Raw genomic sequence first — 23,175 nt, forward strand, 5'->3', positions numbered from 1 at the left:
GCCAGGGAACAGCATTAGTGAGGTATTCTTTCACTGCTAAAGACAAGGCGTTGTTTCTATTGTAAGCCTGGTTCTCTCTAAATGAGTTTACAAACTCATTCTAAATAATTCACTTCAGCTTGAAGCTCTGTTTCCCAGGTGAGTGAATAGTTGTCTTCTTAAAACCAATTTTTGCTTTAAGAACAAACAGATCACATGGATGGTGATTTTGAAGTTGTGGAATACCCATCCTTTACAGGGCAGACAGCTGTGCATTCACTCAGAGCCTTTCCTGCTCTTTAAAAAAGTAAGTCTTACTCTTTGAAAATTCCTTATCGAGTAGACAGTAACGAGTCTGCATTAGTTGGCTGCAAAGTGCGGTGGTGTTTCAGCTCAGTTCTCTATATGCAGTTTGCATTGGAGGTGCACATGCCTAAATGAACTCTGTGCAGCGTTCATTCCAGTGTTGCCCTCATCACCTACAAGTGTGTGTGTGTGTGTATGCTTCATCCTCCCATATAAGCAAACAAAAAAACCCAAGGAGTACCACAGAAGTGCTCAGGACTTCTTTTCCTCTCTCATTTCAGAGAGGTTTCTACCTCCAAAGCTGGCATGGCTTTTCTTACATTTCAAGCTATGCTGGTATTGTAGCAGAGGGCTTCAGTAGATCAAGTACATCTACTGTAGGGCAGCATCCCTGGAAAACTTGCTGTTTGCAGTCTTTCATGCTGGGCTTCGAGGATCATGACATTAAATTGCAGGAATACCTCCTGAGTAAATCTGAGGCTCTTACAGAGGAACCTGCTGTCCAAATTTAAGCACTTTCGAAGGAAGGGAGGGTTTGGAATAAAGGCTGCAGCAAGTCTGTCTACTACCAAAAAAACCAGTCTGTGCTGGAAAGCAAACACATGTTGAGTTAAGGCTGGACAAGCAGAAAAGAGCGTTGAAACAGCTGAGAGGGAAAGGAGCAAGCTGCTCTTGAGATTTTGATCACAAGCTTTTCCAGCTTCTAAGACATGACACTTCTCGGTTTTATAATATACACATTTATAAATATTTCATAGTGTATTTTCTGAATTTAGAGGGGTTTGGTGCATTCTGGTTGGACATATGATCCATACAATGGATATGGCTAGTAATTTACCATGGCCTTTGTTTAATACAAAGGGGCCTTTTAGTTGTGTTACCTGAGTTTGTATTTGGTTGGATGAAACAACATGTTTGTTTGAGCACTTCATGCATTTTGCCTTGCCATGATCTGTTTGTCCATTATTTTTAATAACCAGTGAAAGCGTACCAAGATTTCTCACTTGTGAAGAGAAAAATAGGGATCTTTGTGCTTGGGCCCCAAATTCCTTGTGATGCTAGCTGCACACTTGAGAGCATAGGCTCTTACCCTCCAGGGGTGACAATAGGGAAGACTTGCTATGTTCTCATTTTCAGTGCTAGAGTAATTGTCATGTGATGAATGAAAGCTGAGAGGATATGCCAGCAGTTCCTCCTCCCTTAGGAAGAAGAATGTGGCAGGAAGAATGAGTACTTTTTAACCTTTTTCTAGATCCCACATCTCTCAGACCTGTTTGACAACAACTGACCAGAGAGTGGGAAGCATCCCTTCATGTATGGCCAGTTCTGGGCAGGGCACAGGCAGATACTCCAGGCTCTCCTTCAGTTTTTCCTCAGTGCTGAGCTGTCATAGGTAGGATACTTCCACTTCCACCCTATCCCAAGGACACTGTTTGCTGGTACCAATTCTTCAAAGATTTCTGGGGCACTGCAACAGCTCCCTGCTCTTGTTTTTGTGCTATTTCATCATTTTACCACAGTGCCTGAGAGTTTTTGTCGTTCCTTGGCCTTACCACTGCAATCACAGATCCACCAGCATTTCAGTTTCAGGTCCAGTTAGGGAACTGTCCCACTTCTGGTATTGGTCTGATGCTGCTTGTCAACATTTGAAGTGATTTGAAGAGTTCAGGTCTGAAAGTTGGTGTTTTCGGATATATATATTACTACTATACTCTGCTGTATTCACAAAACTTTCTTTGCAGAAAACCCCTCTGGGACTTGCTACCATGTCATTTTTAATTTAAAATATCCTTATGACTAATGGAACTATAAAATACCTTGTCATTGTTGTAGCACACAGGGTAATAAAGTAATAAATTAGAGGTCCCCTGTGACAGGAACCATAGATGTATAATAAAACAACAGCCTCTGCCTGGGAACACTTAGTCTGAGTTTGTATTTCTTCCCTGCGCACCCACATATAAGGTTAATCAAATTTCATGCCTATTTGCCTAAGCAGCTAAAATATAGAAGACGTTTTCACCATTCTGCGACGTAGTAGACCTTTATCTCTGGAAAGTACGCACTTTGTTAATGTGCAAGACAAAAACCTTTCATTTAAACAAACATTTCTCACGGCATATCTAGTTTGATTTGGGCATTGGTTTGAAGAAGTAGGATGCATTTGATCATTCCAGATTTATATTCAGTGACTAGAGAAAAATGTTTTAGTTTTATTTGAAATGTTTCCTTCCTGCTGTTCTAAACTAAAAAAGAGCCAAATTTATGACAAAAATCATGAAAATGCTTAAATACTCAACTGACTTTTCTGATTCAGTGCTTTCATGTAGATATGTTTTCTCGTAATTGCTTTTCCAGATTGTATTGGTGAGTGGACATCTGGACAGCTGGGACGTTGGGCAGGGAGCTATGGATGACGGTGGTGGAGCATTTATATCATGGGAAGCATTATCACTCATTAAGGATCTGGGTAAATATTTTATTTTAAAATCTTTCTAAGGCATTATCTCTCCAGGACATTTTGGATATTGTCTAAACTGGATTTTCTATTTTATCCATTTGTCTGAGCACATATGTTCATATTTCGTATAAATATTTTGCAAGTTTGTCTGTTAACTCCTTCTTTCGTCCCAAAGCAACACATCAGCCAATGATCTAGAATGTGCCATGAGCCTGCATGATCACCATCATCACAGAATGAAACTTCAGTGTAAGATATAATATCTGGATACCTTAGAAGGAAGTCACTCCTTTTCATTTTGCCTTAATGAGTTCCTCCCTATTCAATGAGGATGAAGCTTTGTGAATTCGCAGATAGCCTTCTGATACTTTTGTCTGCCTTTTAAGCAAACATTGCCACTTGATGCATTCCTAAATCTTTCACTGTCCTATATGTTGCTTTACAGTGGCTACTCAATTTAATTCCCAACCCCTTGTTCTTGATAAGTTCTCAAGACAATTTCATCTAAGTCTCTCTGAAGAGCATCTAACTAGGACTGGATCCAGACAATGATCCTTCCTCTGGTCTTTTCTCTTTCATCTACATGTAAATATATTAAGAAAAAAAAAAATAAAAATTCATCTATAACATCAAACCAGTGCATTCTCAGATCTGCACTTGATTATGCTGCTTTTATGTTGCTATGTGCTTGGTCTCTGCTTTGGACTGTGACAGCTGATTTCCTTGGCAAAGGTAATCCTGGTCAGAGGAAGCACACACTTGACTGTCATCATTACAAGGATACACTTCTGTCAAATATGGCTTAATCACGGTGCTTTGGGTTCAGATATCTCACCAAGCAACATTTGACACTGATGCCTTGCATACTGTAGCGTCCTGTTGCAATAGATTTGTGGGATACAAAGCAATGTTGTGTTTCCAGGGATCACTTCTTTGAATCTTGGTAATCAGTAGGGTGAGCTGTTGGTGGGGTTCTGGAATTTGGTCTGTACATCAGTTGGACTTAGATGAAGTTGATATTCTAACACACAGACTGTCAACCCTGTACTTGCTGGTCTCCCTCCTCCACAATTTCTGCTCAGCAGGAGTATGAGTTGAGCTAAACCCCCATGCTATCAATGCTAAATGTAGATAAAGAAGGAAAGAAATAGGAATAGGTAGCTTCATGCCTGGATATGTCTGTTCCAGTAGTGCTATTGGTAAAATAACAGTGTGGACTTGCTCATCCTGCTGCCTCCTGGATTGCATAGGCCCCCCAAGTGTGGGATCTGAAAGGCCAGTTTTTTCTTCTCATGTGCTTCATCTGACTTTGTGGGCTGCAGGGAGTATGTTATTGTAGGAGAGTATTGTCTGCATATGCCTACATAGGGTGTGTTTGGTGGGAGAAAGGGTCCACAAGGTAAGATGAGATAGGGCCTGCGTACGTGCAGGGGGAACTATAGTTGCACAGTCATCCATCCGCCTGTGTTTTTCAGACATCAAGCTTCCCAAAGTTTGGTCTGGTGTCCTGCTGCCCCCAGTCTGCCGTGGCCAGTCTGATTTCTGGTCTCCAAGCTGCGAATTCCAGTCTTCATCTGAAGTTTTTTGCTAGTTTTACTTCCATATGGGCTTCTGTCACTATATGACTCAAAAGCAGTTCAAAACAGACTTCTTAGATTGTCAAGTTGATATCCAAGGATGCTTTTCCCCTTTCATCACATGCAATCTATTTTTCCTCATTATTCCTTTTTTCCAGAGCCTGTGGTCAAGAGGAATGCACGGCATATTCATTAAAAAATAAAATCAGCTGCTGCTCCTGCTCTTAGATCTGGCAAAGTTTAAATAATAAACTAGCTTCCCCTGCTTCTGATCAGAAAGATTTGTATACTTGAACAATCTCAGTGTTTCTTGACGAGCTCTTTGTAGAGAAGCTCTGTTATGCGATTAGCAATTCTCATACTGCAGTGGTGAACATCAGACATCCCCGTGAATTCCTGGTCTTTTATTTTGCATTATTTGAACCTCTTATCTCTCACTTTCCCAGCCTTGGAATGATTGGAATACCATTTTGTAACTGAAAAAGTGCATCTGCTTTGTTGTTTTGGTTTCTTTTTGTCTTTTAAAAATAAACTAGAGAGGATTGTTCTACAGAAGAATCCAGACCTACTCCTTTTAGGGTTTTTAATCTTTCTTTTATGATTCTTGGAAAATCGTCTGTGTTCCCTCCACCTGCAGGAGAAAAAAATAATTATGCTTCTGTGTTTGCTGACTCTGTGCCATTCAGAGTAAACTGCTTTGTGTCACTTAAGGGCAAGTTCCTGGTGGCATTGTATAATTCTTATTCACTGAGTTTCCCTTCATGCATGACTGAAATGCATCATTCTGCTTGTTCAAATATTTGATTTCCTCTGGTAGTAGCCTGTGTCTTTGCTGTACAACCTGTAGTGAAATGCTGTTTTCTCAGCTGGGAAATGCCGGAGCCTTTGCTGATGCTGATGCTGTTCTCGGCAGCTGTTGTGCTCAGCTCTTCTTGTTATACCAGTGTTCTTCAGGACCATAAAGCCGGGAGAGGGCTTCTGGGTCATCACATCTAACCTGTAGATAACCATGGGGGATAGTGCATTTTATAAATTGTCTTCCATAACAGATTGATTAATGCAGATTTTGCATCTAATGATGCACATAGAATCTGACAAAAAGGACTGTGTGAGAAATGAGTTAATGAGTTTTATGTAAAATGAATTTAATGTTTGTTTCATGTTTTATGTAAGCATTATATTTTGAACTGTGGAGACTTAGTTTAATACCCTTTTGGACCCTGACAAATTTAGTCTCAGGCTAGCCCATCAAACACATTTGACATGGGGGTAAGCCAACTCAATTGGTTTGTCTCTGTGAACATGCAGAATTTTTTTACGGTGTACTGGGAGTCTTAAAGTCATGGTGTGTTGTGTAGCCATAAAAACTGTGCCTGAGTTTACCAAAGCATAAGTGCCTGGGGCAGGGGGGTTGGAACTAGATGATCTTTAACGTCCCTTCCAACCCTAACCATTCTATGATTCTGTGATTGTGTGATCTTACAGCTGTGGTGATATGATCTTCAAGCTAACGCAAGAATTCTGAAATATGAATTCTAGACCAAAAGTCTTTATCATGTAGTGACAAATGCTGGCACTACTTCTGCCATGGTCCATTGGTTCCATGAAGGCAAGATTTTACTACACTATTTAAATAGTTTTTTTCAATGATGGTTTAATAGCACTTTATCATGATATCACTGTGACCCTTGGACATGGCTGGTGGACTCAAGTTATACCTGTTAATTAAAATTTTGATAATTCCATATGTACTTGAAGAATGATTAGAGTTTAAATACCATTCCATACTTTCAAGATAACCTCCCCCACAAGCCATTTAATACCTATTGGCTTGGGACCAAATATATTTAAATTCATTGAAAAGTCATTAAAATTATGGTTATATAAATTATATTTTAAGAAGTGCAGTTTGTTTTCTTGCCTCAAGTAAGATTTTTTAACAGTTTTTGCTTTTATTTCCAAGTAAATCAGTGTTAGCCTTTGTATTTCCTGAATCTTCACTGTTAGCTTTTATTTTCTTAATTGAATGGGCCGTTTACGTACCATATTGATCTATTTTTTGTCTTTCTGGTGTTTTTGTAGATTTTCAGACACTGCAGTAGTTCTGGGTTCCATCCGAGGGCACACAACTGTAGCACAGTCTGAAGCAGTTTTACACAGGCTTTAAAACTTCAGCCTTTTGGTATAGGACTTTTTTTACTTTTCCCCGACTTCAGATGGATGTTGATTCTTTTTGAGAGCAAGGGAACTACATGAAGGTCAGGCTGAACTGAAATAATTTTGTATTATATCACCGGAGTTTGGAATAAAAATATTTAATTCATGTAAAGCCTCGTGTACGTTTCAAACGAGTAGGACTCTAAAAACTGGGCCAAGCTGTGAACTACTGCAGTTTTTAAATACGTTTAGAGCTATAACAGTACAGTTAGCTAAAAAGTGGAAAGTTTCAAGTTTGTCTGAATATTTTGCTTCTCAAAGCTGTAATGTCTCTCTGTCCAACTTCCACACTGGGGTGACAGGAAGGGGGCTCTTGTGGAGGCGTTGTTCCCTCTCCTCCTTCTACAGGGAGGAAATCAGGCACCAAATTCAGAGCAAACACTGACTTTTAGATGGTTACATTTCAGCAGGGTGAATCTTGCTCTAAATGGCTTTTCCACAGCCACCCTGAGCAGAAGATTAAACCCTATCTCTTCTCTTCTGTGCAGCTGCAATCTTGAAACATCTCTTTGAGCAATGTATAGCCAAATGTCAGCACTGGCCTGTGCACCTGCTGGTACCAGAACACGGCTGTAGGCATCTCTGGACTGAAGTGTTTTCTTTCTTCAGTGCACCCGTATCAAGTTCTCTATATGAACTATACTCTCACAGTTGCTTGCTGTGCCCGTAGCTAATCCCAAAAAAACCTCACCAAGTAGTGGCTGTATTGACTAATGTTATCCAAAGGGGCATTTTCTCCCAGTTAATGCTGAAGTTTAATGAAGCACAAAGAAAATAAAACCAGACTTGTTTTTCCCTGGAGCCCTTGAAGCTTATACACACCATTGATTGGCAAGTTTGGTTGTGAGCTGCTGCATGGTTTATGTGCTTAAAAACTGGAGAACTGGAAGTGTTTCCACAGAAGTTGTTTATGTGAACGAAGATGAAAGTTTCAGCCTGTTATTGCTCTTGATTCCTTTTTCTGGACATAAAGACATCTTTAGAGGCACTGAGGCAGTCTGTGAGTTGATGCGAACTGGTAAACTCCATTTCCATCACTGGAGCTGGGGCTGTTGGGATTATCTGAGGCTTTCTGATGCTTAAGAAATTACCATTCAGAACTGCAGCAGGGTGTTGGAGGCAGTAAGCTTGTGCAGTGCACAGTTTGCCTGCAGCTGTGTCTGGCAGCTGCTGCCCTCCTCAGCCCTCTGCAGCTTTTAACCTTTTGATTGATTTTAACTAAATGTGATAGAGGCACAGAAATACTTAGAATATGAAGCTGTGATGTATTCTTTGCAAATGGGTGATTGAGGAGAGATGGACGAGCACATTTGTGTCCCAGCTGAGGGAGAGGCAGGAAGAAACTTCACTTTTATGCCTTCCCTGTCAGGAGAAACTCCTGGTTAATCAGCATCCTTGGTGTAAGCACCAGGACCGCTTTCTTCTTTATCTGTTTGCAAACTCTGTGTGATAGGCAGTAAATCTTGCTATGGCAGTAGTGAGGTTGTTGTTTGGGGTAGTTTAGAGGTGATGGGAAGGCTCTGGGGGTGTTTTAAGGAAGAAGGGCTGAGGGGTTCCCATCTTCAAGCCAAGGGAATCCACAGGGTGTTGCATGACCTCTGATGTGTTGTGATGGTATTTGGAAGCTGTAGGAGAGGCAGCACTCGAGTAAACTGGTGTTTCCCAGTTTTGCAGAACAACAGCTATGTTGCGAATTACAGTCTAGAAATCTCAAACCCAACTTGTTTTCAGGTTCCATTTCTAATTCCCACATTTTACATTTGTTAGTTTGTGTGCAAAAGGGGGCATCTCTGGAGATGGCCAATGCCATTTCCAGCAGCATTTTCACCTTGGTTTGGTTAATGCTCTGGTGTAATTTGAAACACAGTTTCTCTTGTTCCTGTGTCACATGATGTTTACAAATGAAGCTGCCTTTCCAGGTGAGGTGACAGACTAGTTAAGCCGCTGCTCATACAAAGTCAGCATAAAATTACCCCAGATTTATTTTGGTGCCGTTGGCTATACAGGTTGGGCAGGCAGCCTGTGGAACTTGATGCTGCTCTAGATGTTGGTTGTCAGTTTCTGTGAAGGGGGTATTTGTGTTCTCCCACCTTTTCAAACCTGTGGCTGCAGCCGTGCTGGTCTTGCTCAGGACTAATACAACTATAGTACAACATATTTGAGCAAGAAGCAGGCAGTTTGTATTGATGATCTGAGAGCTTTAGCCAGTGCTGCCTCTTTGCTCTTGATCTGGCTGCGTTCCTGTGTCACTTGGCTGAGGGGCATTTCCCATCTGAGGTCAAAGTGCTGTGCCCTGCTCCCACCCTGGGGAGCACCACCAAAGCCACCTTGTGCTACGGAGCTACAAACGTGAGGCTTTTATCTCTAATTGGAGCTTGAGGGAACTGAGTAACAATAGAGAAATGTCTTTAGAAAGTGGTCATATGGCAGTGTTAGCTTTACAATCATAATATTCTAAGCTTCCTAACTGCTGTAGGGAGCCCAATTTTGGTGGATGAATTTCACTGCTTGCTTCTGAAAAACTTCAGACATGGTAACTGTTGTGTTTCTTTTAAAATAAAACAGCTGGAGCCTTTTTTCCAACCTGTTAAGAAGAGAAGCTGATAAGGTCTGCTACTTGACACTACAGTCTAGTTTATTTTCAGTCTCATCCCTGCTAGCACAGGAGGAATCAGTCAGTCACCGGGTCCTTTGTTCATATCCCAGGTTTCTTTCAGCAACATTTACCCACAGGCTCTATCTCCTTGTTCAGAAATGTGTTTTCTACCTTTCCCTGGATGTGTTTGGGTCACACTTGCTCCACTGCTAGTCTAGTCTTGGTGCCCTGCCAAACCCAGAGGTGCACACGTGTCCACCAGCTACTGCTGGTATGTGTTTATGGGGTGCATCTTTGGAAGAAGCCCAATGGCTGTGCTGTGAATTTGCCAGATTACAACCTTATCCTCTTTCCCTTCAATCACTTGAACTGCAGCAGTGTAAGACATCACCAGTTGCTGCTATCTGAACTCCTGCCTGTGTTGAGGTAATCAGTGTAGACTTCAGGAAGGGCTGCACTCCAAAGACCACTATAGTGATGGATTGTGGTACAGAGTAAACATTTCCCTGCGTCTGCTGTTGTCCCGTGCACTGAGCTCATGTTCAGTCATGTCTGTGTGCCACATTAGACCAGGAAGTCTCCAGCTCAGACCGTGCCTCCAAGTGCTTCTGGGAATCCTGGTTCTACCATGTAAAAAAAAATATTTGCTATGGGGAGCTGCCAGAGCCAGTGAATACCAGGAGTCAAGTAGATGAACAGGGCACATTTTCCTCTTTTGCACCCCGGGCAGGATGCCTGATGCCATTGCCACTAGAGCAGCCTGATGAGGGAAGGATGATTGTTGACAAAGTCTAATCCCAGCCATCACACCTTTTACAGGCTTTCCTACATTCCTAGACGATGATCTATTCACACATAAGAAGGGGAGAAATGTATGGCGATAGCTGCTACATGTAGTTCCCCCTCTTCCTCTCTCAGCCAGCATTATGGGGAGTTTCATGAGTCAACTTTCCCATAGATGTGGACATGGATCTGGCACGGCCAAATTCTGTTTCACAGGAGAAAGGCACAGAAAAAACACTGAAATGTTTTTAAAACAAAGCATGTAAAAATTGTAAGGTATGACCTGAATTAGGTTTTATGCAACCCATAAGGAGTTGTTTAGGCAGTTTTTTTCCCTTTAAAACTTATTTAGAATTGGAATTGTAGTTCTCATCTGAATTATACCCGTGACTAATGTGACTGGAAAACCGTGAGACAGATTTTTATGCAGTTCACTGTAGTCTTTGTATGAAGTTACATTCCTTGAGTCCAAATTCACTGGCTAATATATGAGGACTAAAGATATGTTTTATTAAAGAAATGATCACTGGAGTTATTCCTTTTCTGCTAGTTTAATTGAAGTCATATAACTGCAGCTTTAACCTACTTGCTAAAAATGTCGTTAAACGTTTTCTCTAAGTTTCCTGTAGCTGTGGTGGTGTAGTTGTTTTCTGTCTACCAGATACATTGTGAAACATGATTAAATGTCTGCTTTTACTGTAGGTTTTGTTGGGTTTTTTAATTAAATATGCCTGATACTAACTCCTTGTTCTTACATTCTTTCCACTTTCCCAAAGTAGCATATTTTATTCTGACCTTCACCTTTTGCAAATCTATTCAGTCTACTTGGTATGAAATATCTGCATATGCTGTTACACTGCAACTGCAATTATTCCTTCATTTCAACCTTTGGTTGAATGCATATTTAGCAAATACTTGAATCTTCAATTTTCATACTGGTTTGGCATAGCAGAGGAGTGACTGCAGACGTACAAAGCTGTTAATCTGGTGGTAAATTTAGGCATACAGCCCTCCATAACAACATTGCCCTGTGTCCTGTGGAGTGCTGCTTCTCTGCAAGCTTTCATTTATCCAAGAACCTAAAGATAAAATGAGTTCTTTGTTGATCTGTAAAATCTTAAAAACCTGGGCACAGAGTCTGTTGTGATTTTTTTTTCTTTCCTGTACAATGGCTGACACGATGAAAGGCTGAAATCCTTCCCAGATAAAGTCAGGGGCATCTTGTTCTTATTGTCAGGTTTTTTTTTAAGGCATAGATTTTCAATGTGGAGAGTCAGGCGTGGCTGGTGCACTTTCTGACTCATCTGCCCTGAGGACAATCTAACAGATTTGGGTTTTTTTGATCCAAAAAGCAGGGCAGCAAAGCCACCACTAAGTAAGATCAAACCATGGCTGATGTTTATAATCCAAGAGACTGTGGGAGAGGGGCCTTGCATTACCTTTTCTGGTCCACAATGTGATGAGTTCTCCAAACACCTTTAAGGTATTCCTTTAAGGAAGGGGGTGTCCCTAGAAAGGAATAAAGTGCTTTTTAAAGGTGGACAGTGTCCTCTTCCTTTTGTGGGACTTGGAGAACATGGCAACAGGATCAGAGTAGGGCAGGGGGTAGAGGAGTCCTCTGCTTGATGCTTTGCTATTTTACACAGGCAAGTAGCGTGTTTCCTTTTATTTTTTTAGGATACATTACTTGTGTTGACTTCATGGCACTACACTAAGCAGTTCTTTGTTCAAAGGAACATGTGCAGAGGAGTGTGTTTGTCGGCACTTCTTGTCTGAACTCTCCCTGCCTGTGCTGCTGTGTAGCAAGCAGATTGCCCCCATGGAAACCCTCGCTATGGCAGTATTGCTGCCTGGCTCAGTTTCAGCCCATCACACTGGGCTTTGGGCTTGGCTTGCCTCTTCTCTCCCCATCTCCCCAGTCAAAAGCTTAATCCATGTTATTTTTAGTTGCTAGACTTGCAAATCACCCACAGCTTTCCCTTCCAGTCTTGTATACCCAGCTCCTTCCTTGACATTTCCTCCTGGATATTCCATCACTTTCTCAAAATAGTTCTTCCTAAAACCTGTTGCATTTCCCACCTCCACTCTTCTTTAAAACTGCCCATCCTATTCCATTGTAAACTCATTAGCCTCCCTTAAAACAAGCTAAAAAAATGGCTTGGATTACTCTCAGTGTTGCTACACTACCATCAATGCTGCTGGCCCACCGCTGGAGCTCTGCAAGCCCCAGTCCTTCCCTAGCCTGGCTCAACTCAGGCCTTGCTGTCTCCCTGTACCCTCTTTGCAGGGGCCTTTCCAAAAAGCTGCTCCTGCTATGCAGCTATGGTAGAGTTGTGTCTTCTTATCCCACAAAACGTGGCTCTGAGCATGCTGTCAGCCTCAGGCAAGATTAAGCTGCAGTGTCCAGCTTGGCTTCTGCCTGCACTTTCATTTCCCACTTTTCAGTCCCTGACCTGCCTGTTTTCTATCTTCTTTCTGTGATGCCATGTCTCTTCTCCAGAAGACCTCATTTGTCTTTACTCCAGACCTTCAGACTCAAAGGTTTACTCACTTTGTAGTGCTATTCTGTAGAGCAGTCCTTAATGCTGCAAACAAACCCCTATTAACAGAGAAAAATCAAGGAGATTGCATTGCATTAGACCATTTTAATAAGAAAACAAAGGTAGTTTCCCAAGCAAAAAGCTTTCCCATATCTAATTTCAGCTTCACTAGAGAATTAAAAATATATCATAATCAGGGCTTAAGTAATACTCTTAAAGCTGGGGTTTCTTTGAGGTGTGGTTTGCCTTATTTTTTGAAGCTTATAACTTGATTAGCATTAGATTTTGTCTGTTTGCTTGTGAGTGATCCCAGTGCCTTGGCTTGCCAGGGACAAAGTCCTTTTTCACAAAGGTGGAATGGCTTTTATATTTTCAAGCGATGATCATTCTTGCAACACAATGGCTTCTCTTGATGAAGTCTAATTAGACATCTATACACTGTCTTAGAAAACACATGGCATCAGTCAATATTTATGTTTATAAAGTGATAAAATATTTACTGAAGGAAATTCAGTATGTACACTACTGATCTCTGTTTTGATTTAAGAAAAGACATAATTCAAGTTGTCCCTCCAGGCTTATGTGCTATCTTGAGGTTGAAGCAGGTTTATTTTTTCACATTACATGTGACAGATGAGCATAATTCGTGCTTGTACCAACCATAGATTTCAGTTTCGCTGTGTGGGAATGTTTCAGTTCTATCAAGCATGACCAAGGTATATAGGACATAAAACTCAGGTCTTGTACTGCATCCTGGTAAGTATCTTATCACAGGGAGATCATTCACTTGTGTAAGAACATGTGTGGATTTGATAAACACTGTCATGTCTAGTAAATATCTGTGTTAGTTTTAAAATGAACATAAAATGTGTGTATATAAATGTATAACATCTCCATGTTATTTGCTAACAGTTATCTTTTATGTAAGTTATGAAAAAAAAGCTTTTGGCAAAATACTTCATTGTAGTTGAGGCTGAAATCAAACTGATTTGTTAATACCACTTAGTCACTTTTTTTTCTCAGGCATTTGGTATCTTGGCTAAGCCTGGCTAATACCTGTAAGTGTGAGTACTCTATAAGGATCTAAAAGAAACATAAAAGTCAGTAAGAGCTTCATCTTAATATGACAGAAATGTTTGTGGTGCTTGAGGACAGCAAGGTGGCTAGCAACCACTCCAGCACAGAGGAAGTATAATATAGCAAGGTTCCTGCTGTACTTACTACACACATTTCCTTAGTCATACATAGACCATATCAATGTTTTTATTTCATTTTTTTACTTAGGAGACCAGGTGCCCTAAAGTATTTTTTATGCTTTGGATAAACCATAAGAATGTAGAGCTTTATCAGTACAATGCACTTCTGTGGTAAACTATGAATAATATTTCCTTGTTAAGGGTAACGTAGAGGTGATTTGTAAATCAGTCTGTAGCTGGATGAGGATCTATAGTTGTTTTGGTTTTGTTTTTAGTTATGTGAGCGTAGAAAGAACAATTTATTTGAGTACCAGCTATCACCTTGTCAATGTTATCCTCCTGTAAACCCCTGCTATTCTTTTTATTGAAATGCAGCAGTAGGATGGAAACTGGGATTTCAGTGCTTTTGAACAGGTGCTGAGCCCAGCAACTTTCATTTGATTTCATTTGAGTTACACAGCCTCAGATCCCAGTGACAGCGGGGAGCCATGGCAGAATCCATGCACTGCGGCATCAGTGAATGCCGTTATAACGTGGTGCACTTTGATCTATTTAAATGCTCTGGGTAACTTTTAATTTTTTTTCTTCTGATATCTTCTTTTTGTTTATTTTTGTTTTTTTTTCGTTTAGTTTTGTTTTGTGTTCTTTATTGTTGGTTTTGCTTTTTTTTAAGACTACATAATATGTCATTTATGTCGATAAAAAGGACAGAGGCACTATTTTATTTGTGAAACAGTTCTCCCTCCTTTTAAAATTTGCTACCTATCCCTCTGCACAGTGCACCCATTGTGGAACATAGTTTTCTAGTCCAAGTGCTATTTCATCATGCGTATTCAACACATAGCTTGGCTTTGATATGAAAGACTTTTTGTTTAGTGGAGATGATACCTTGCTTAGGAGCCAGGAGTTTCTACAAAGCAAGCCAAAAAGTTAAACTTCATTAAAAAAAAAAAATATATATATATATAGTAATAAGTGTAGTACTTCATATTTTTTTAATAAAAATGTGCATTGAGGATATTCTTAGCAATTTTACTTGTGAATATTGGATTTGTTTGATGTTCTTTGATCAGAATATCTGTGCTTTTACTAATAGGTTGGTAAATACTTATCACTTTACCCTCAAGATAATGAGGAACTTAAGTTTTCCTCTGTAGACTTTGTTTTGTATTTTAAAAAGCTCCCCCAATAGTCTATTTATTTATTTATTTATTAACTTGCCCATTTAATTTCAGTAGAACGCAGAAGCGAATCTCCTCACAGAAACAGGTGATGTTGGAAGAGCTGATACACCATCTCTGGGACTAGAAAGATGGAACCTTAACAGCGCTTTTTTGTTTCTTCAGCTTTAATTGACAGATGCAGTGACAGGTTTGGAGGGGGTCATAAGAATCATAAACTTCTTCTCAAGTGAGCTGAGACCTTCTCAAGCTCCTGTAGAGAGAGGATGGAGCAGGAGATGGGTTTACGAAGAGGATGTCCTTGGTCACTGACCTGATTTCCCCTTTGGGCACCAGCAGCAGACTAATTCGTCTTGGCTTTTGCCTGGGAGGAGGCAGGAGATGCTGCTCCCTTGTCTCAGGAATCTCCAGCCTTGGCGCTGTGAACTGGAGACTGGGCTTCACTGCTTTGTATTTTGTGATACAACACACACACCTCTATTTTCTGCTTAAACTGCAGTGCCATTGGAACCATGACACAGGAGCGGCCACTGTGTGCTTTGTACGCAGTATCTTGTCTTCTTTAGAGCCACCTCTTCTAACTAGGCTGCTACACATCTGTGGTTAATTTGGGTCTAAAATCTTTCTAACTTCAATCTAATCACTATTCGATTATCTTAACAGATCAAGATTTAGGAAATACAGCTTTAAACCACTTGTTTTCACTTCCTACATAGAATCATAGAACAGCTAGGGTTGGAAACGACCGTAAGATCATCAAGTTCCAACACCCCTGCCATGGGCAGGGACACCTCACACTAAACCATGCAACCCAAGGCTCTGTCCAACCTGGCCTTGAACACTGCCGGGGATGGAGCATTCACAGCTTCCTTGGGCAACCCATTCCAGTGCCTCACCACTCTCACAGTAAAGAACTTCCTTCCTTCCTTATATCCAATCGAAACTTCCCCTGTTTAAGTTTTAACCCGTTACCCCTTGTCCTATCACTACAGTCCCTAATGAAGAGTTCCTCCCCAGCATCCCTATATGCCCCCTTCAGATACTGGAAGGCTGCTATGAAGTCTCCACTCAGCCTTCTCTTCTTCAGGCTGAAGAGCCCCAACTTTCTAAGCCTATCTTCATATGGGAGGTGCTCCAGTCCCCTGATCATCCTTGTGGCCCTCCTCTGGACTTGTTCCAACAGATCCATGTCCTTTTTATGTTGAGGACACCGGAACTGCACACAGTACTCCCAAGTGAGGTTTTACGAGAGCAGAATAAAGGGGCAGGATCACCTCCTTGGACCTGCTGGTCACGCTCCTTTTGATGCAGCCCAGGATATGGTTGGCTTTCTGAGCTGCAAGCGCACACTGAAGCCGGTTCGTGTTCATTTTCTCATTGACCAACACCCCCAAGTCCTTCTCCGCAGGGCTGCTCTAAATCTCTTCTCTGCCCAAGTAGCTGTGCCTGGGATTGCTCCGACCCATTTTCATTATGAAATATTGAAAAATCCAATGCGTTTTCTTCACATTTTGAGTATTCCTTGTGTACGCTGCCTTCAGCGATAAGGATTGCTAATGTGTATTTTCAAGAAAGAAATCTTCAGTCGATTTTTATTGTGTCGAGACTGAAAAAACCAGTGAAGGTCAGGTCTATTTGTAAACTTCATCCAGTTCAGCTAGGAAATAAAACAAGCTTTTTCAGTGATACTGATAATATTTCTCCTCAGAACAGAAGTGTATGTGGTGATTTCTGCTTTATCATTTTTGATAGTCTCCTTACTGTTGTTGGGGTTTTTGGTTTGGTTTTTTTTTAATAGTTTTGGAAGCTTTATTTTTGCTCAAATGTAATTAGCTGAACAGAGAACACTGTTTATTCTTGATCTGTTTGCTCTTCCACGCTCTCAGATTTGATGTCTCAAATGTATTTGGTTATGAATAGAATCAATCAAATAAATAAAGGGCAACAACTTCTATCTTTTCAGTTCTGCCATGGCACAGATGGTTTCAAAATTTATCTGAGAACTTATCTTTCTTACCGAGCTACCATAACAAAATAGAAAACGGCTTTGTTGTTTGCCCTGTCTTAAAAAGCCAGGAATACATTCAGCAACTGATTGTATTTCAGATTCCAAATTCTAGATTTTTGCTTTTCATTTCTCTGATAAAAAGCAAAACAATATTACAGAGCCATTCAGTTCTTGAAATGGGTAAACATTTCCCATAAAAACCAGCTCATTTTCAATTAATTGTAATAAGTTAACCATGCAAGGCAATGGTAATTCTCATGAAAATTTGACCTGGATCTGCTGAAAGCAGACACGCATTACTTGCTGCGGACCACCACCACGATGAGAGCAGCATCTGTCTGAGAAATCTATCAAATTATGTTATGGTTTTCAAACACCTACAGTATGTCTCCAAAGTCTGCTTCTCTTGTACTACTGTCACTCTTCTGGCGCTACCTGTATCAGCACCACAACAGCCCACTTTTCCTAGTGCCTTCTCGTTGCCTACACCCTAGTCCTTCCCCCAAAACAAGAAAAAAGTATTCTTAAAAACAAAACCCACTGTTTGAAATAGGTTGTGTTTAGTGAAGGTAGAGATGACTGAATGGAAACCCAGGCTTTTCATTCATGGTATGGTGCAGACCAATGCAAAAAATGCTCAAAAGTACGTATATTTACTACTAAAACCGTATTTCAAAATATGTTGTAGGACTTCGTCCCAAAAGGACTCTCCGCTTGGTGCTATGGACGGGAGAAGAGCAAGGAGGAATAGGTGCCGAACAATACTATCAGTTGCACAAGGTAAATCATGTCTTCAGTTTATTTGCTTGGCAGCACTTTTCTCCCTAGTCTGGTGAATTCCATATTATTTTTTGTTAAAAAGTTCAGCTTTCTAACTTAAAGTACAGATTCCAGTTCTGCCTGAAAGTGTATTTTCTGGTTATAATTATAAATGTAAACTTCATTTTACATTTAACAAAAAGTGATGTGACCACACATATACATGTTCTGCTTGACCCAAGATACTCTGTCATGAAACAGTTCTGAAACAGATATTTCATGATGATATCTGCCACAGCTGTCAAACATAGCTAACTTCCTGAGAATTAATGCCAAATGGTCCACATATGTTGGCAATATAAATAATTTTTGTTTGCTTTATATATTTCTGCTTCATTGCATTTCCCTGTTAATATTTTATGTTTTAAAACAAAAGATAATACAAAGAAAAATCCTTGTTGTCTTATCTTAATAATGTGTAATCTAAAGAACTCTTTGCCATTTATTAGTTTTATGTGATCTGGAACATTTTAAATGGTTGATTTCAGGTAATGCAAGGAGCACATGAACTCTGTGACTGGTTGTCAGGATAAAAATGTTGTGTATTGTCTCATCTGTTTCTCCTGCCAACAACCGCCTTTTCAAAGTACATCATGACATAAAGGGCAGTTGCATAAAACCAGTTTGGAGATAAATCATTGGAATATGTGTGGATTTTGATCTTGTTCCCCAGAAAAGTTATGCTGTACCTGTATGACTAAGATAAACTAGTTAGCTTTTATTGTTTTCCCTGATTTGCACTCTCAGTGATGGTTAATATTTCCAAGGTAGAGACAAGATGAATGCAGATGTGTTTAGGAAGTCACCTGCTGTACTTCCTACTGTATGAAAGCAGACTTACAAGCAATTCCTAAGAGTATGTTTTTAATGGTAAGCAATCTACCGGAACAAATAAATGGAAATTTCACTTTGAATCAAATTTATTGTGATGAATTAAACTCAGTCAATTTGCATCTGAAATAGAGTTGTCAGAGATAGCCTTACAGTGGTTATGGTTTTCTTGCTAAATGATGAACAGGCAATTATTTCCCACTAACTTGTTTACCATTATGAAGAAGTGTATTTAAGTACCCATATATAATGTAGTTCCTCCTTATATCACGAAATCATGGGAATAGCTCAGCTGTCCCATTTGGAAGAGAGCTTGGTTTCTCATTTTCTGAGAGGTAACAGGCTACAGTTTAGCATGCATTAAGGACTCTGGATTTACCAGTGGTATTCTGGTGTTCAGCAGGGTTAAGCTAGAATTGAATGTTCTGGAATATGTAGCACAGGGAAGATACGGTTCTGATAAAGAGAAGTGCAGTTTGGAGAAGTTGGAGGGATGCTCTGTGCCTAGTGCACGCTGTTAATGAGAAATGTATCATCACCATTTAGATTTCCATGTTGGACAATAAGCACCATCCTATGGTGGTGGTGTCAGCAACATATGGAATTGTCTCATGCATGTCTCATCTTTTGCCAAAGTGTCTGCATTTTGCTGTTGTCTCTAGGATTTATATTCAGAAGTAATATAAAAAAGCAGGCTTAAGGATTAAATAGGGAAATACAAACCAGGCTGGGTGTTGCTTGCAAGGTATTTGGTTACCTTTAAAAAATTGAGATAAAGGTGTGTCTCAATTTTTGCTCTGTAGATGAGATTCCATCTAGATGTTGTACTCTGTGAAGAAAACCCAGTCTAACTTAACAAGCGTTTATAATTTACACGGAGAATTTAAGCAGAAATGACATCCGTCTGTTGTTTGTTGTTCTTGTTTGCCCCCCTGCCATGTGATCAGGCATAATTATAAATTGATATGACTATAGGACATCACATTACTCATAATAACAAAATAAAGCAGATTAACACAGTACATTATATTTAGCTTGAAAAATAACCTTTTAATGATTTACTTCTGCAAATTTCTGGCAATTAGGGTAGTATGGCACAAACATTGCTTGCTGATGGTAATGAGTACAAGGTAAATAAGAATGGTATTTAAAGATGTCTTGTTAAATGAAAGATGCTCTGTATGACTCATCTACGTAGCTGGTCTTATTATGACATTAGTTTGCTACAAACAAGTAGAAATATGAATGCAGTAATTCAGCACAGACAGACATGGATTTCCTTGAGATTTTAAATTACTTTGTCATACCAGTGGAAATGTGCAAGGGAGAAGAAATGAAGACAATATAGTACTGGACAAGTACAAATACTCTTACTTTTGTATATTTATTATTTCTTTCAATTTAGTTTCAGATCTTTCTTCCTCATACTTCACTGTAGGTTGCCACTGCTAGAAAGTAGATAAGTTACTGCAGAAATAACTGAGATAACAGCAGCATAGTGGTTTTACTGTGGTGCAAATAATTAACTCTTATCCCTGCATCATAGCATTATTTATGTCATCCATGATTTTCCGTACATCCCAGTATTATAGTTTCTGATTGTTAAAACTAGCAATAGTGTATATTGGATGTTCAGAGCTCATCTGAGAATGTAAGAGCTGCCATAGTGGCTTCACCAAAAGCTCAGTCTAGTGCTGTCTCCTTATTCTGGTAGCATCCAGTAAGTAGGTTCTTAGGAATGGTATATTTGCCTGACTGCAGTCAGAATAAACTCAGGTAGATTACTCATGCAAACAGGCTTTCATGTTATCAAATATTTTTCAGGAGAGCATCTCATGGTCCTCATACATTGTTTTCTTTGTATGATCTGGAACTGGAATGGGTTGCTCAGGGAGATTGTGAATGCTCCATCCCTGGCAGTGTTCAAGGCCAGGTTGGACGAGGCCTTTGGGTGATATGGCAGGGGGGTTGGAACTTCATGATCTTAAGGTCCTTTCCAACCCTAACTATTCTATGATTCTATGATTCTATGATCTTCCTAAGACATGTCCAAGAGTTGAAAGCCAAGTATTGTCCAGCAGTTTCAGTGCCTCCATTAGTGCAGGGGGTAACTGCCTTTCACCAGTTACAGAGTGCCTGCTCAGTTTGTGGGGAAAACATCCTGGAGGAATCTCCAGCACCTGTGTTCCCAAAGGAGATACCCTCTGAAGTGCTCACTGCTTTTAACTTTTAGCCAATAATTACATTTAATCCTAGACTGAAAAAGGGCTTCATTTTTTTCTTTACAGTAAAGATTCCTTATATTGATAAAAGGTAATGAAATTAAAGGATCTAAGCATAAATCGGGCTCCAGATCTTGGGGTTTGACACTACACCTCGTGTCTTTGCCCAGTCCTTAGTGTTGTGTGACCCAGTTGGCAAGTAGGACTCTTAAGACAATACAGTAAATAGCTTTGAATATGTGAAACATTGCAACTGCTGCTTTCCTTTCCAAGTTGAATGGAAGAAGCAGGAGGAATATGATTTAGTAATTGCAGGGGATATCATATTGTGGCTATTCAGTACAGATTCTCTTACAACCTTTAACAACAGTACCTGAGAGCTGTTCAGTGAGGTATTTAAGTTTTTTTGTGTATTTACTCTTATGCTGTCTTCATGAGGGGAGAAAGAAGTGTGTGTCTGGCCTCCTTTCTGTTCCTCAGACTAGTTTCAGTGAAAGATCTGTATACCGTGAAGACATAGTATGTCTGTATACGCAGCTGAATTATAGGACTGATGGCTGATAATATTTATTTTGGATTAGAAGTATTTCATAAAATCTCCTGGAAAACCAAATCTATTTTGTAATTAGAAGACTAAGAGATCCCAGGCCACATTCAAATTTACTTTAGTAACTATGTTGAGATCGTTGGAGGCATTAATGTAATTTAGTTGAAATTGCATTAGAGAAAGCATTCTTTAAATATTTCTGCATGATTTTATTCCTGCCTTAATGATGATTACTTACCTACATTTCTGGTGCAAATGCCGTACACTGTTTTAACTTTTTAGTAAAGGTTTACCTTTATAAAAAGTATCAGTCACCAGCATTTGCTATGGTTTCATTTTTGGTTTTATTACCCAGAAGATTTCATATTTTGCCTAAACTGGGTGTGCATAAAAACAGGGCTTCTGAAATGCCGGTAGCTCATTGTTGCTAATTTAAAAACTTTGTTGATGCTCACATGAGGTTTCTGCTGTGATTTACTAATAAATTACTTTCTCTAAGAAGCAAATACAAAAAAAATTTCTTGTTGCTTTCAGGTGATTCTTCCCCAGAAAACAGTGGCTCCTCAAAACCAGAGTTTTCGGAAATTTCATGGATTTTAACATCCTGTTTATTTCTCAAGGTACCAAGTATGCTGGCGCAATGTGAGACATGGATTTGAACCAAACACATCAAGGACTTCGATGTGTGTTCCTTTATCCCAGCAAAATACGTCGACTGACAGTCTGTTGACTGTCCTGAAATATCCTCTGTAATCAGAAGTTTAAAAAGTTTAAATTACTGCTGGTTGTTTTGCCCACTGCTGTTCTGTTAATCCCTTTCATTGAGAAATTAAAGAAATGCATAAAGAGAGGTACAAAACTACAAGAAGAAAATAATTGCACTCTATTCTCCACAGTCAGAGTTAATAACCAGTAGCACCCTTGATTGTATTCAGCACAGTAAAGCTAGCATGGCTCTGGTTCTAGGTCAGTAAGAGTTCATAATTCTTAGTATTGAAGTGTCACATTCGCAGATTTTTCTAAAACCGTGTTGATTCCTCACCAGCTTCAGAGCTGCCATCTGAAACATGTGAACTCATGGAGACGTTTTCTGAGGATAGCTGCTCTGTTTTCATTCTCCAGGCAGATGTACCCAGCCACAGGTTCTTGCTGCTTTGGGATGTGCTGCTGTAAGAAAGCTGGGCTCCTTCTATTCAAACTTCTTGCAGCTGTGCAAAACACAGAAAATTGGTGCCTCTTGTTGACTCACAATGAACTTTCTCCTCACTGGCTTCTTTTCATTTTAACATTTCACCTCTACTTAGATGAGAACCCGAAACTGTTCTGCATAAACCTAGGAAATATTACCAATGTATGTGCTGTGGTAATTTCCAAGGTGTTGCCAATTTATTTTCATCTATCTGTTACTGAATGTTACAAAAGTACTAATTTTTCTTATTGAAAAAGTAAAAATCATCTTTGGCTGAAAGATGTAAACCACGATTTTGGCATTGTTGCCTATTCTCAAATTAAGCTAAAAGCTTTTCAAAAAGGACAGCAGTGGCTCAGTCATTCAGAATCATACACAGTGTTTTGATACTCTTGTATTCAAAAAAGGGCTTAAGCTTTGGAACGTTTTTCAGGAAAAGCACTTCTCTTTGATACACTCTTTGTCAAAGAAAAGACTTCCCAAGACAAGGCTTTAGGTAATCTGATGAATACCTACCTTAGCCTGCTGCTGTCTTCAGAGCTGTCTGCTGCTTCTTGTCTATTCTTCAGAGAACTTTCAATACTGAATGGTCATCTCTGTGAGTGCTGGCAAGTGGTTGCAGAGGAAACAGTAGCAGTATTGTACATGGCAAGACATGCTAGTAATATGTTTTTACTAAGTGAAATGCTAATAAGTACATGACCAGATCCTGCTCCAGGGCTG

The 23,175-nt window shown here is 39.8% G+C and overlaps 1 protein-coding gene across 1 annotated transcript in view; it reads left to right on the forward strand.

Moving 5' to 3' along the window:
- CPQ (carboxypeptidase Q) overlaps positions 1-23,175 on the forward strand; it is a 130,024-nt gene that overhangs the window by 69,908 nt on the left and 36,941 nt on the right. The window contains exons 4-5 of the mRNA XM_061373193.1: positions 2,644-2,755; positions 17,533-17,624. Coding sequence (XP_061229177.1) covers positions 2,644-2,755; positions 17,533-17,624 — 204 coding nt within the window. The remainder of the gene's footprint in view (positions 1-2,643; positions 2,756-17,532; positions 17,625-23,175) is intronic.

The sequence above is a fragment of the Neopsephotus bourkii genome, unplaced genomic scaffold, assembly GCF_033783945.1.
Source record: "Neopsephotus bourkii isolate Nb327-2 ecotype Australia unplaced genomic scaffold, CSIRO-AGI_Nbou_v1 NB_1630, whole genome shotgun sequence".
NCBI classification, from domain to species: Eukaryota; Metazoa; Chordata; class Aves; order Psittaciformes; family Psittacidae; genus Neopsephotus; species Neopsephotus bourkii.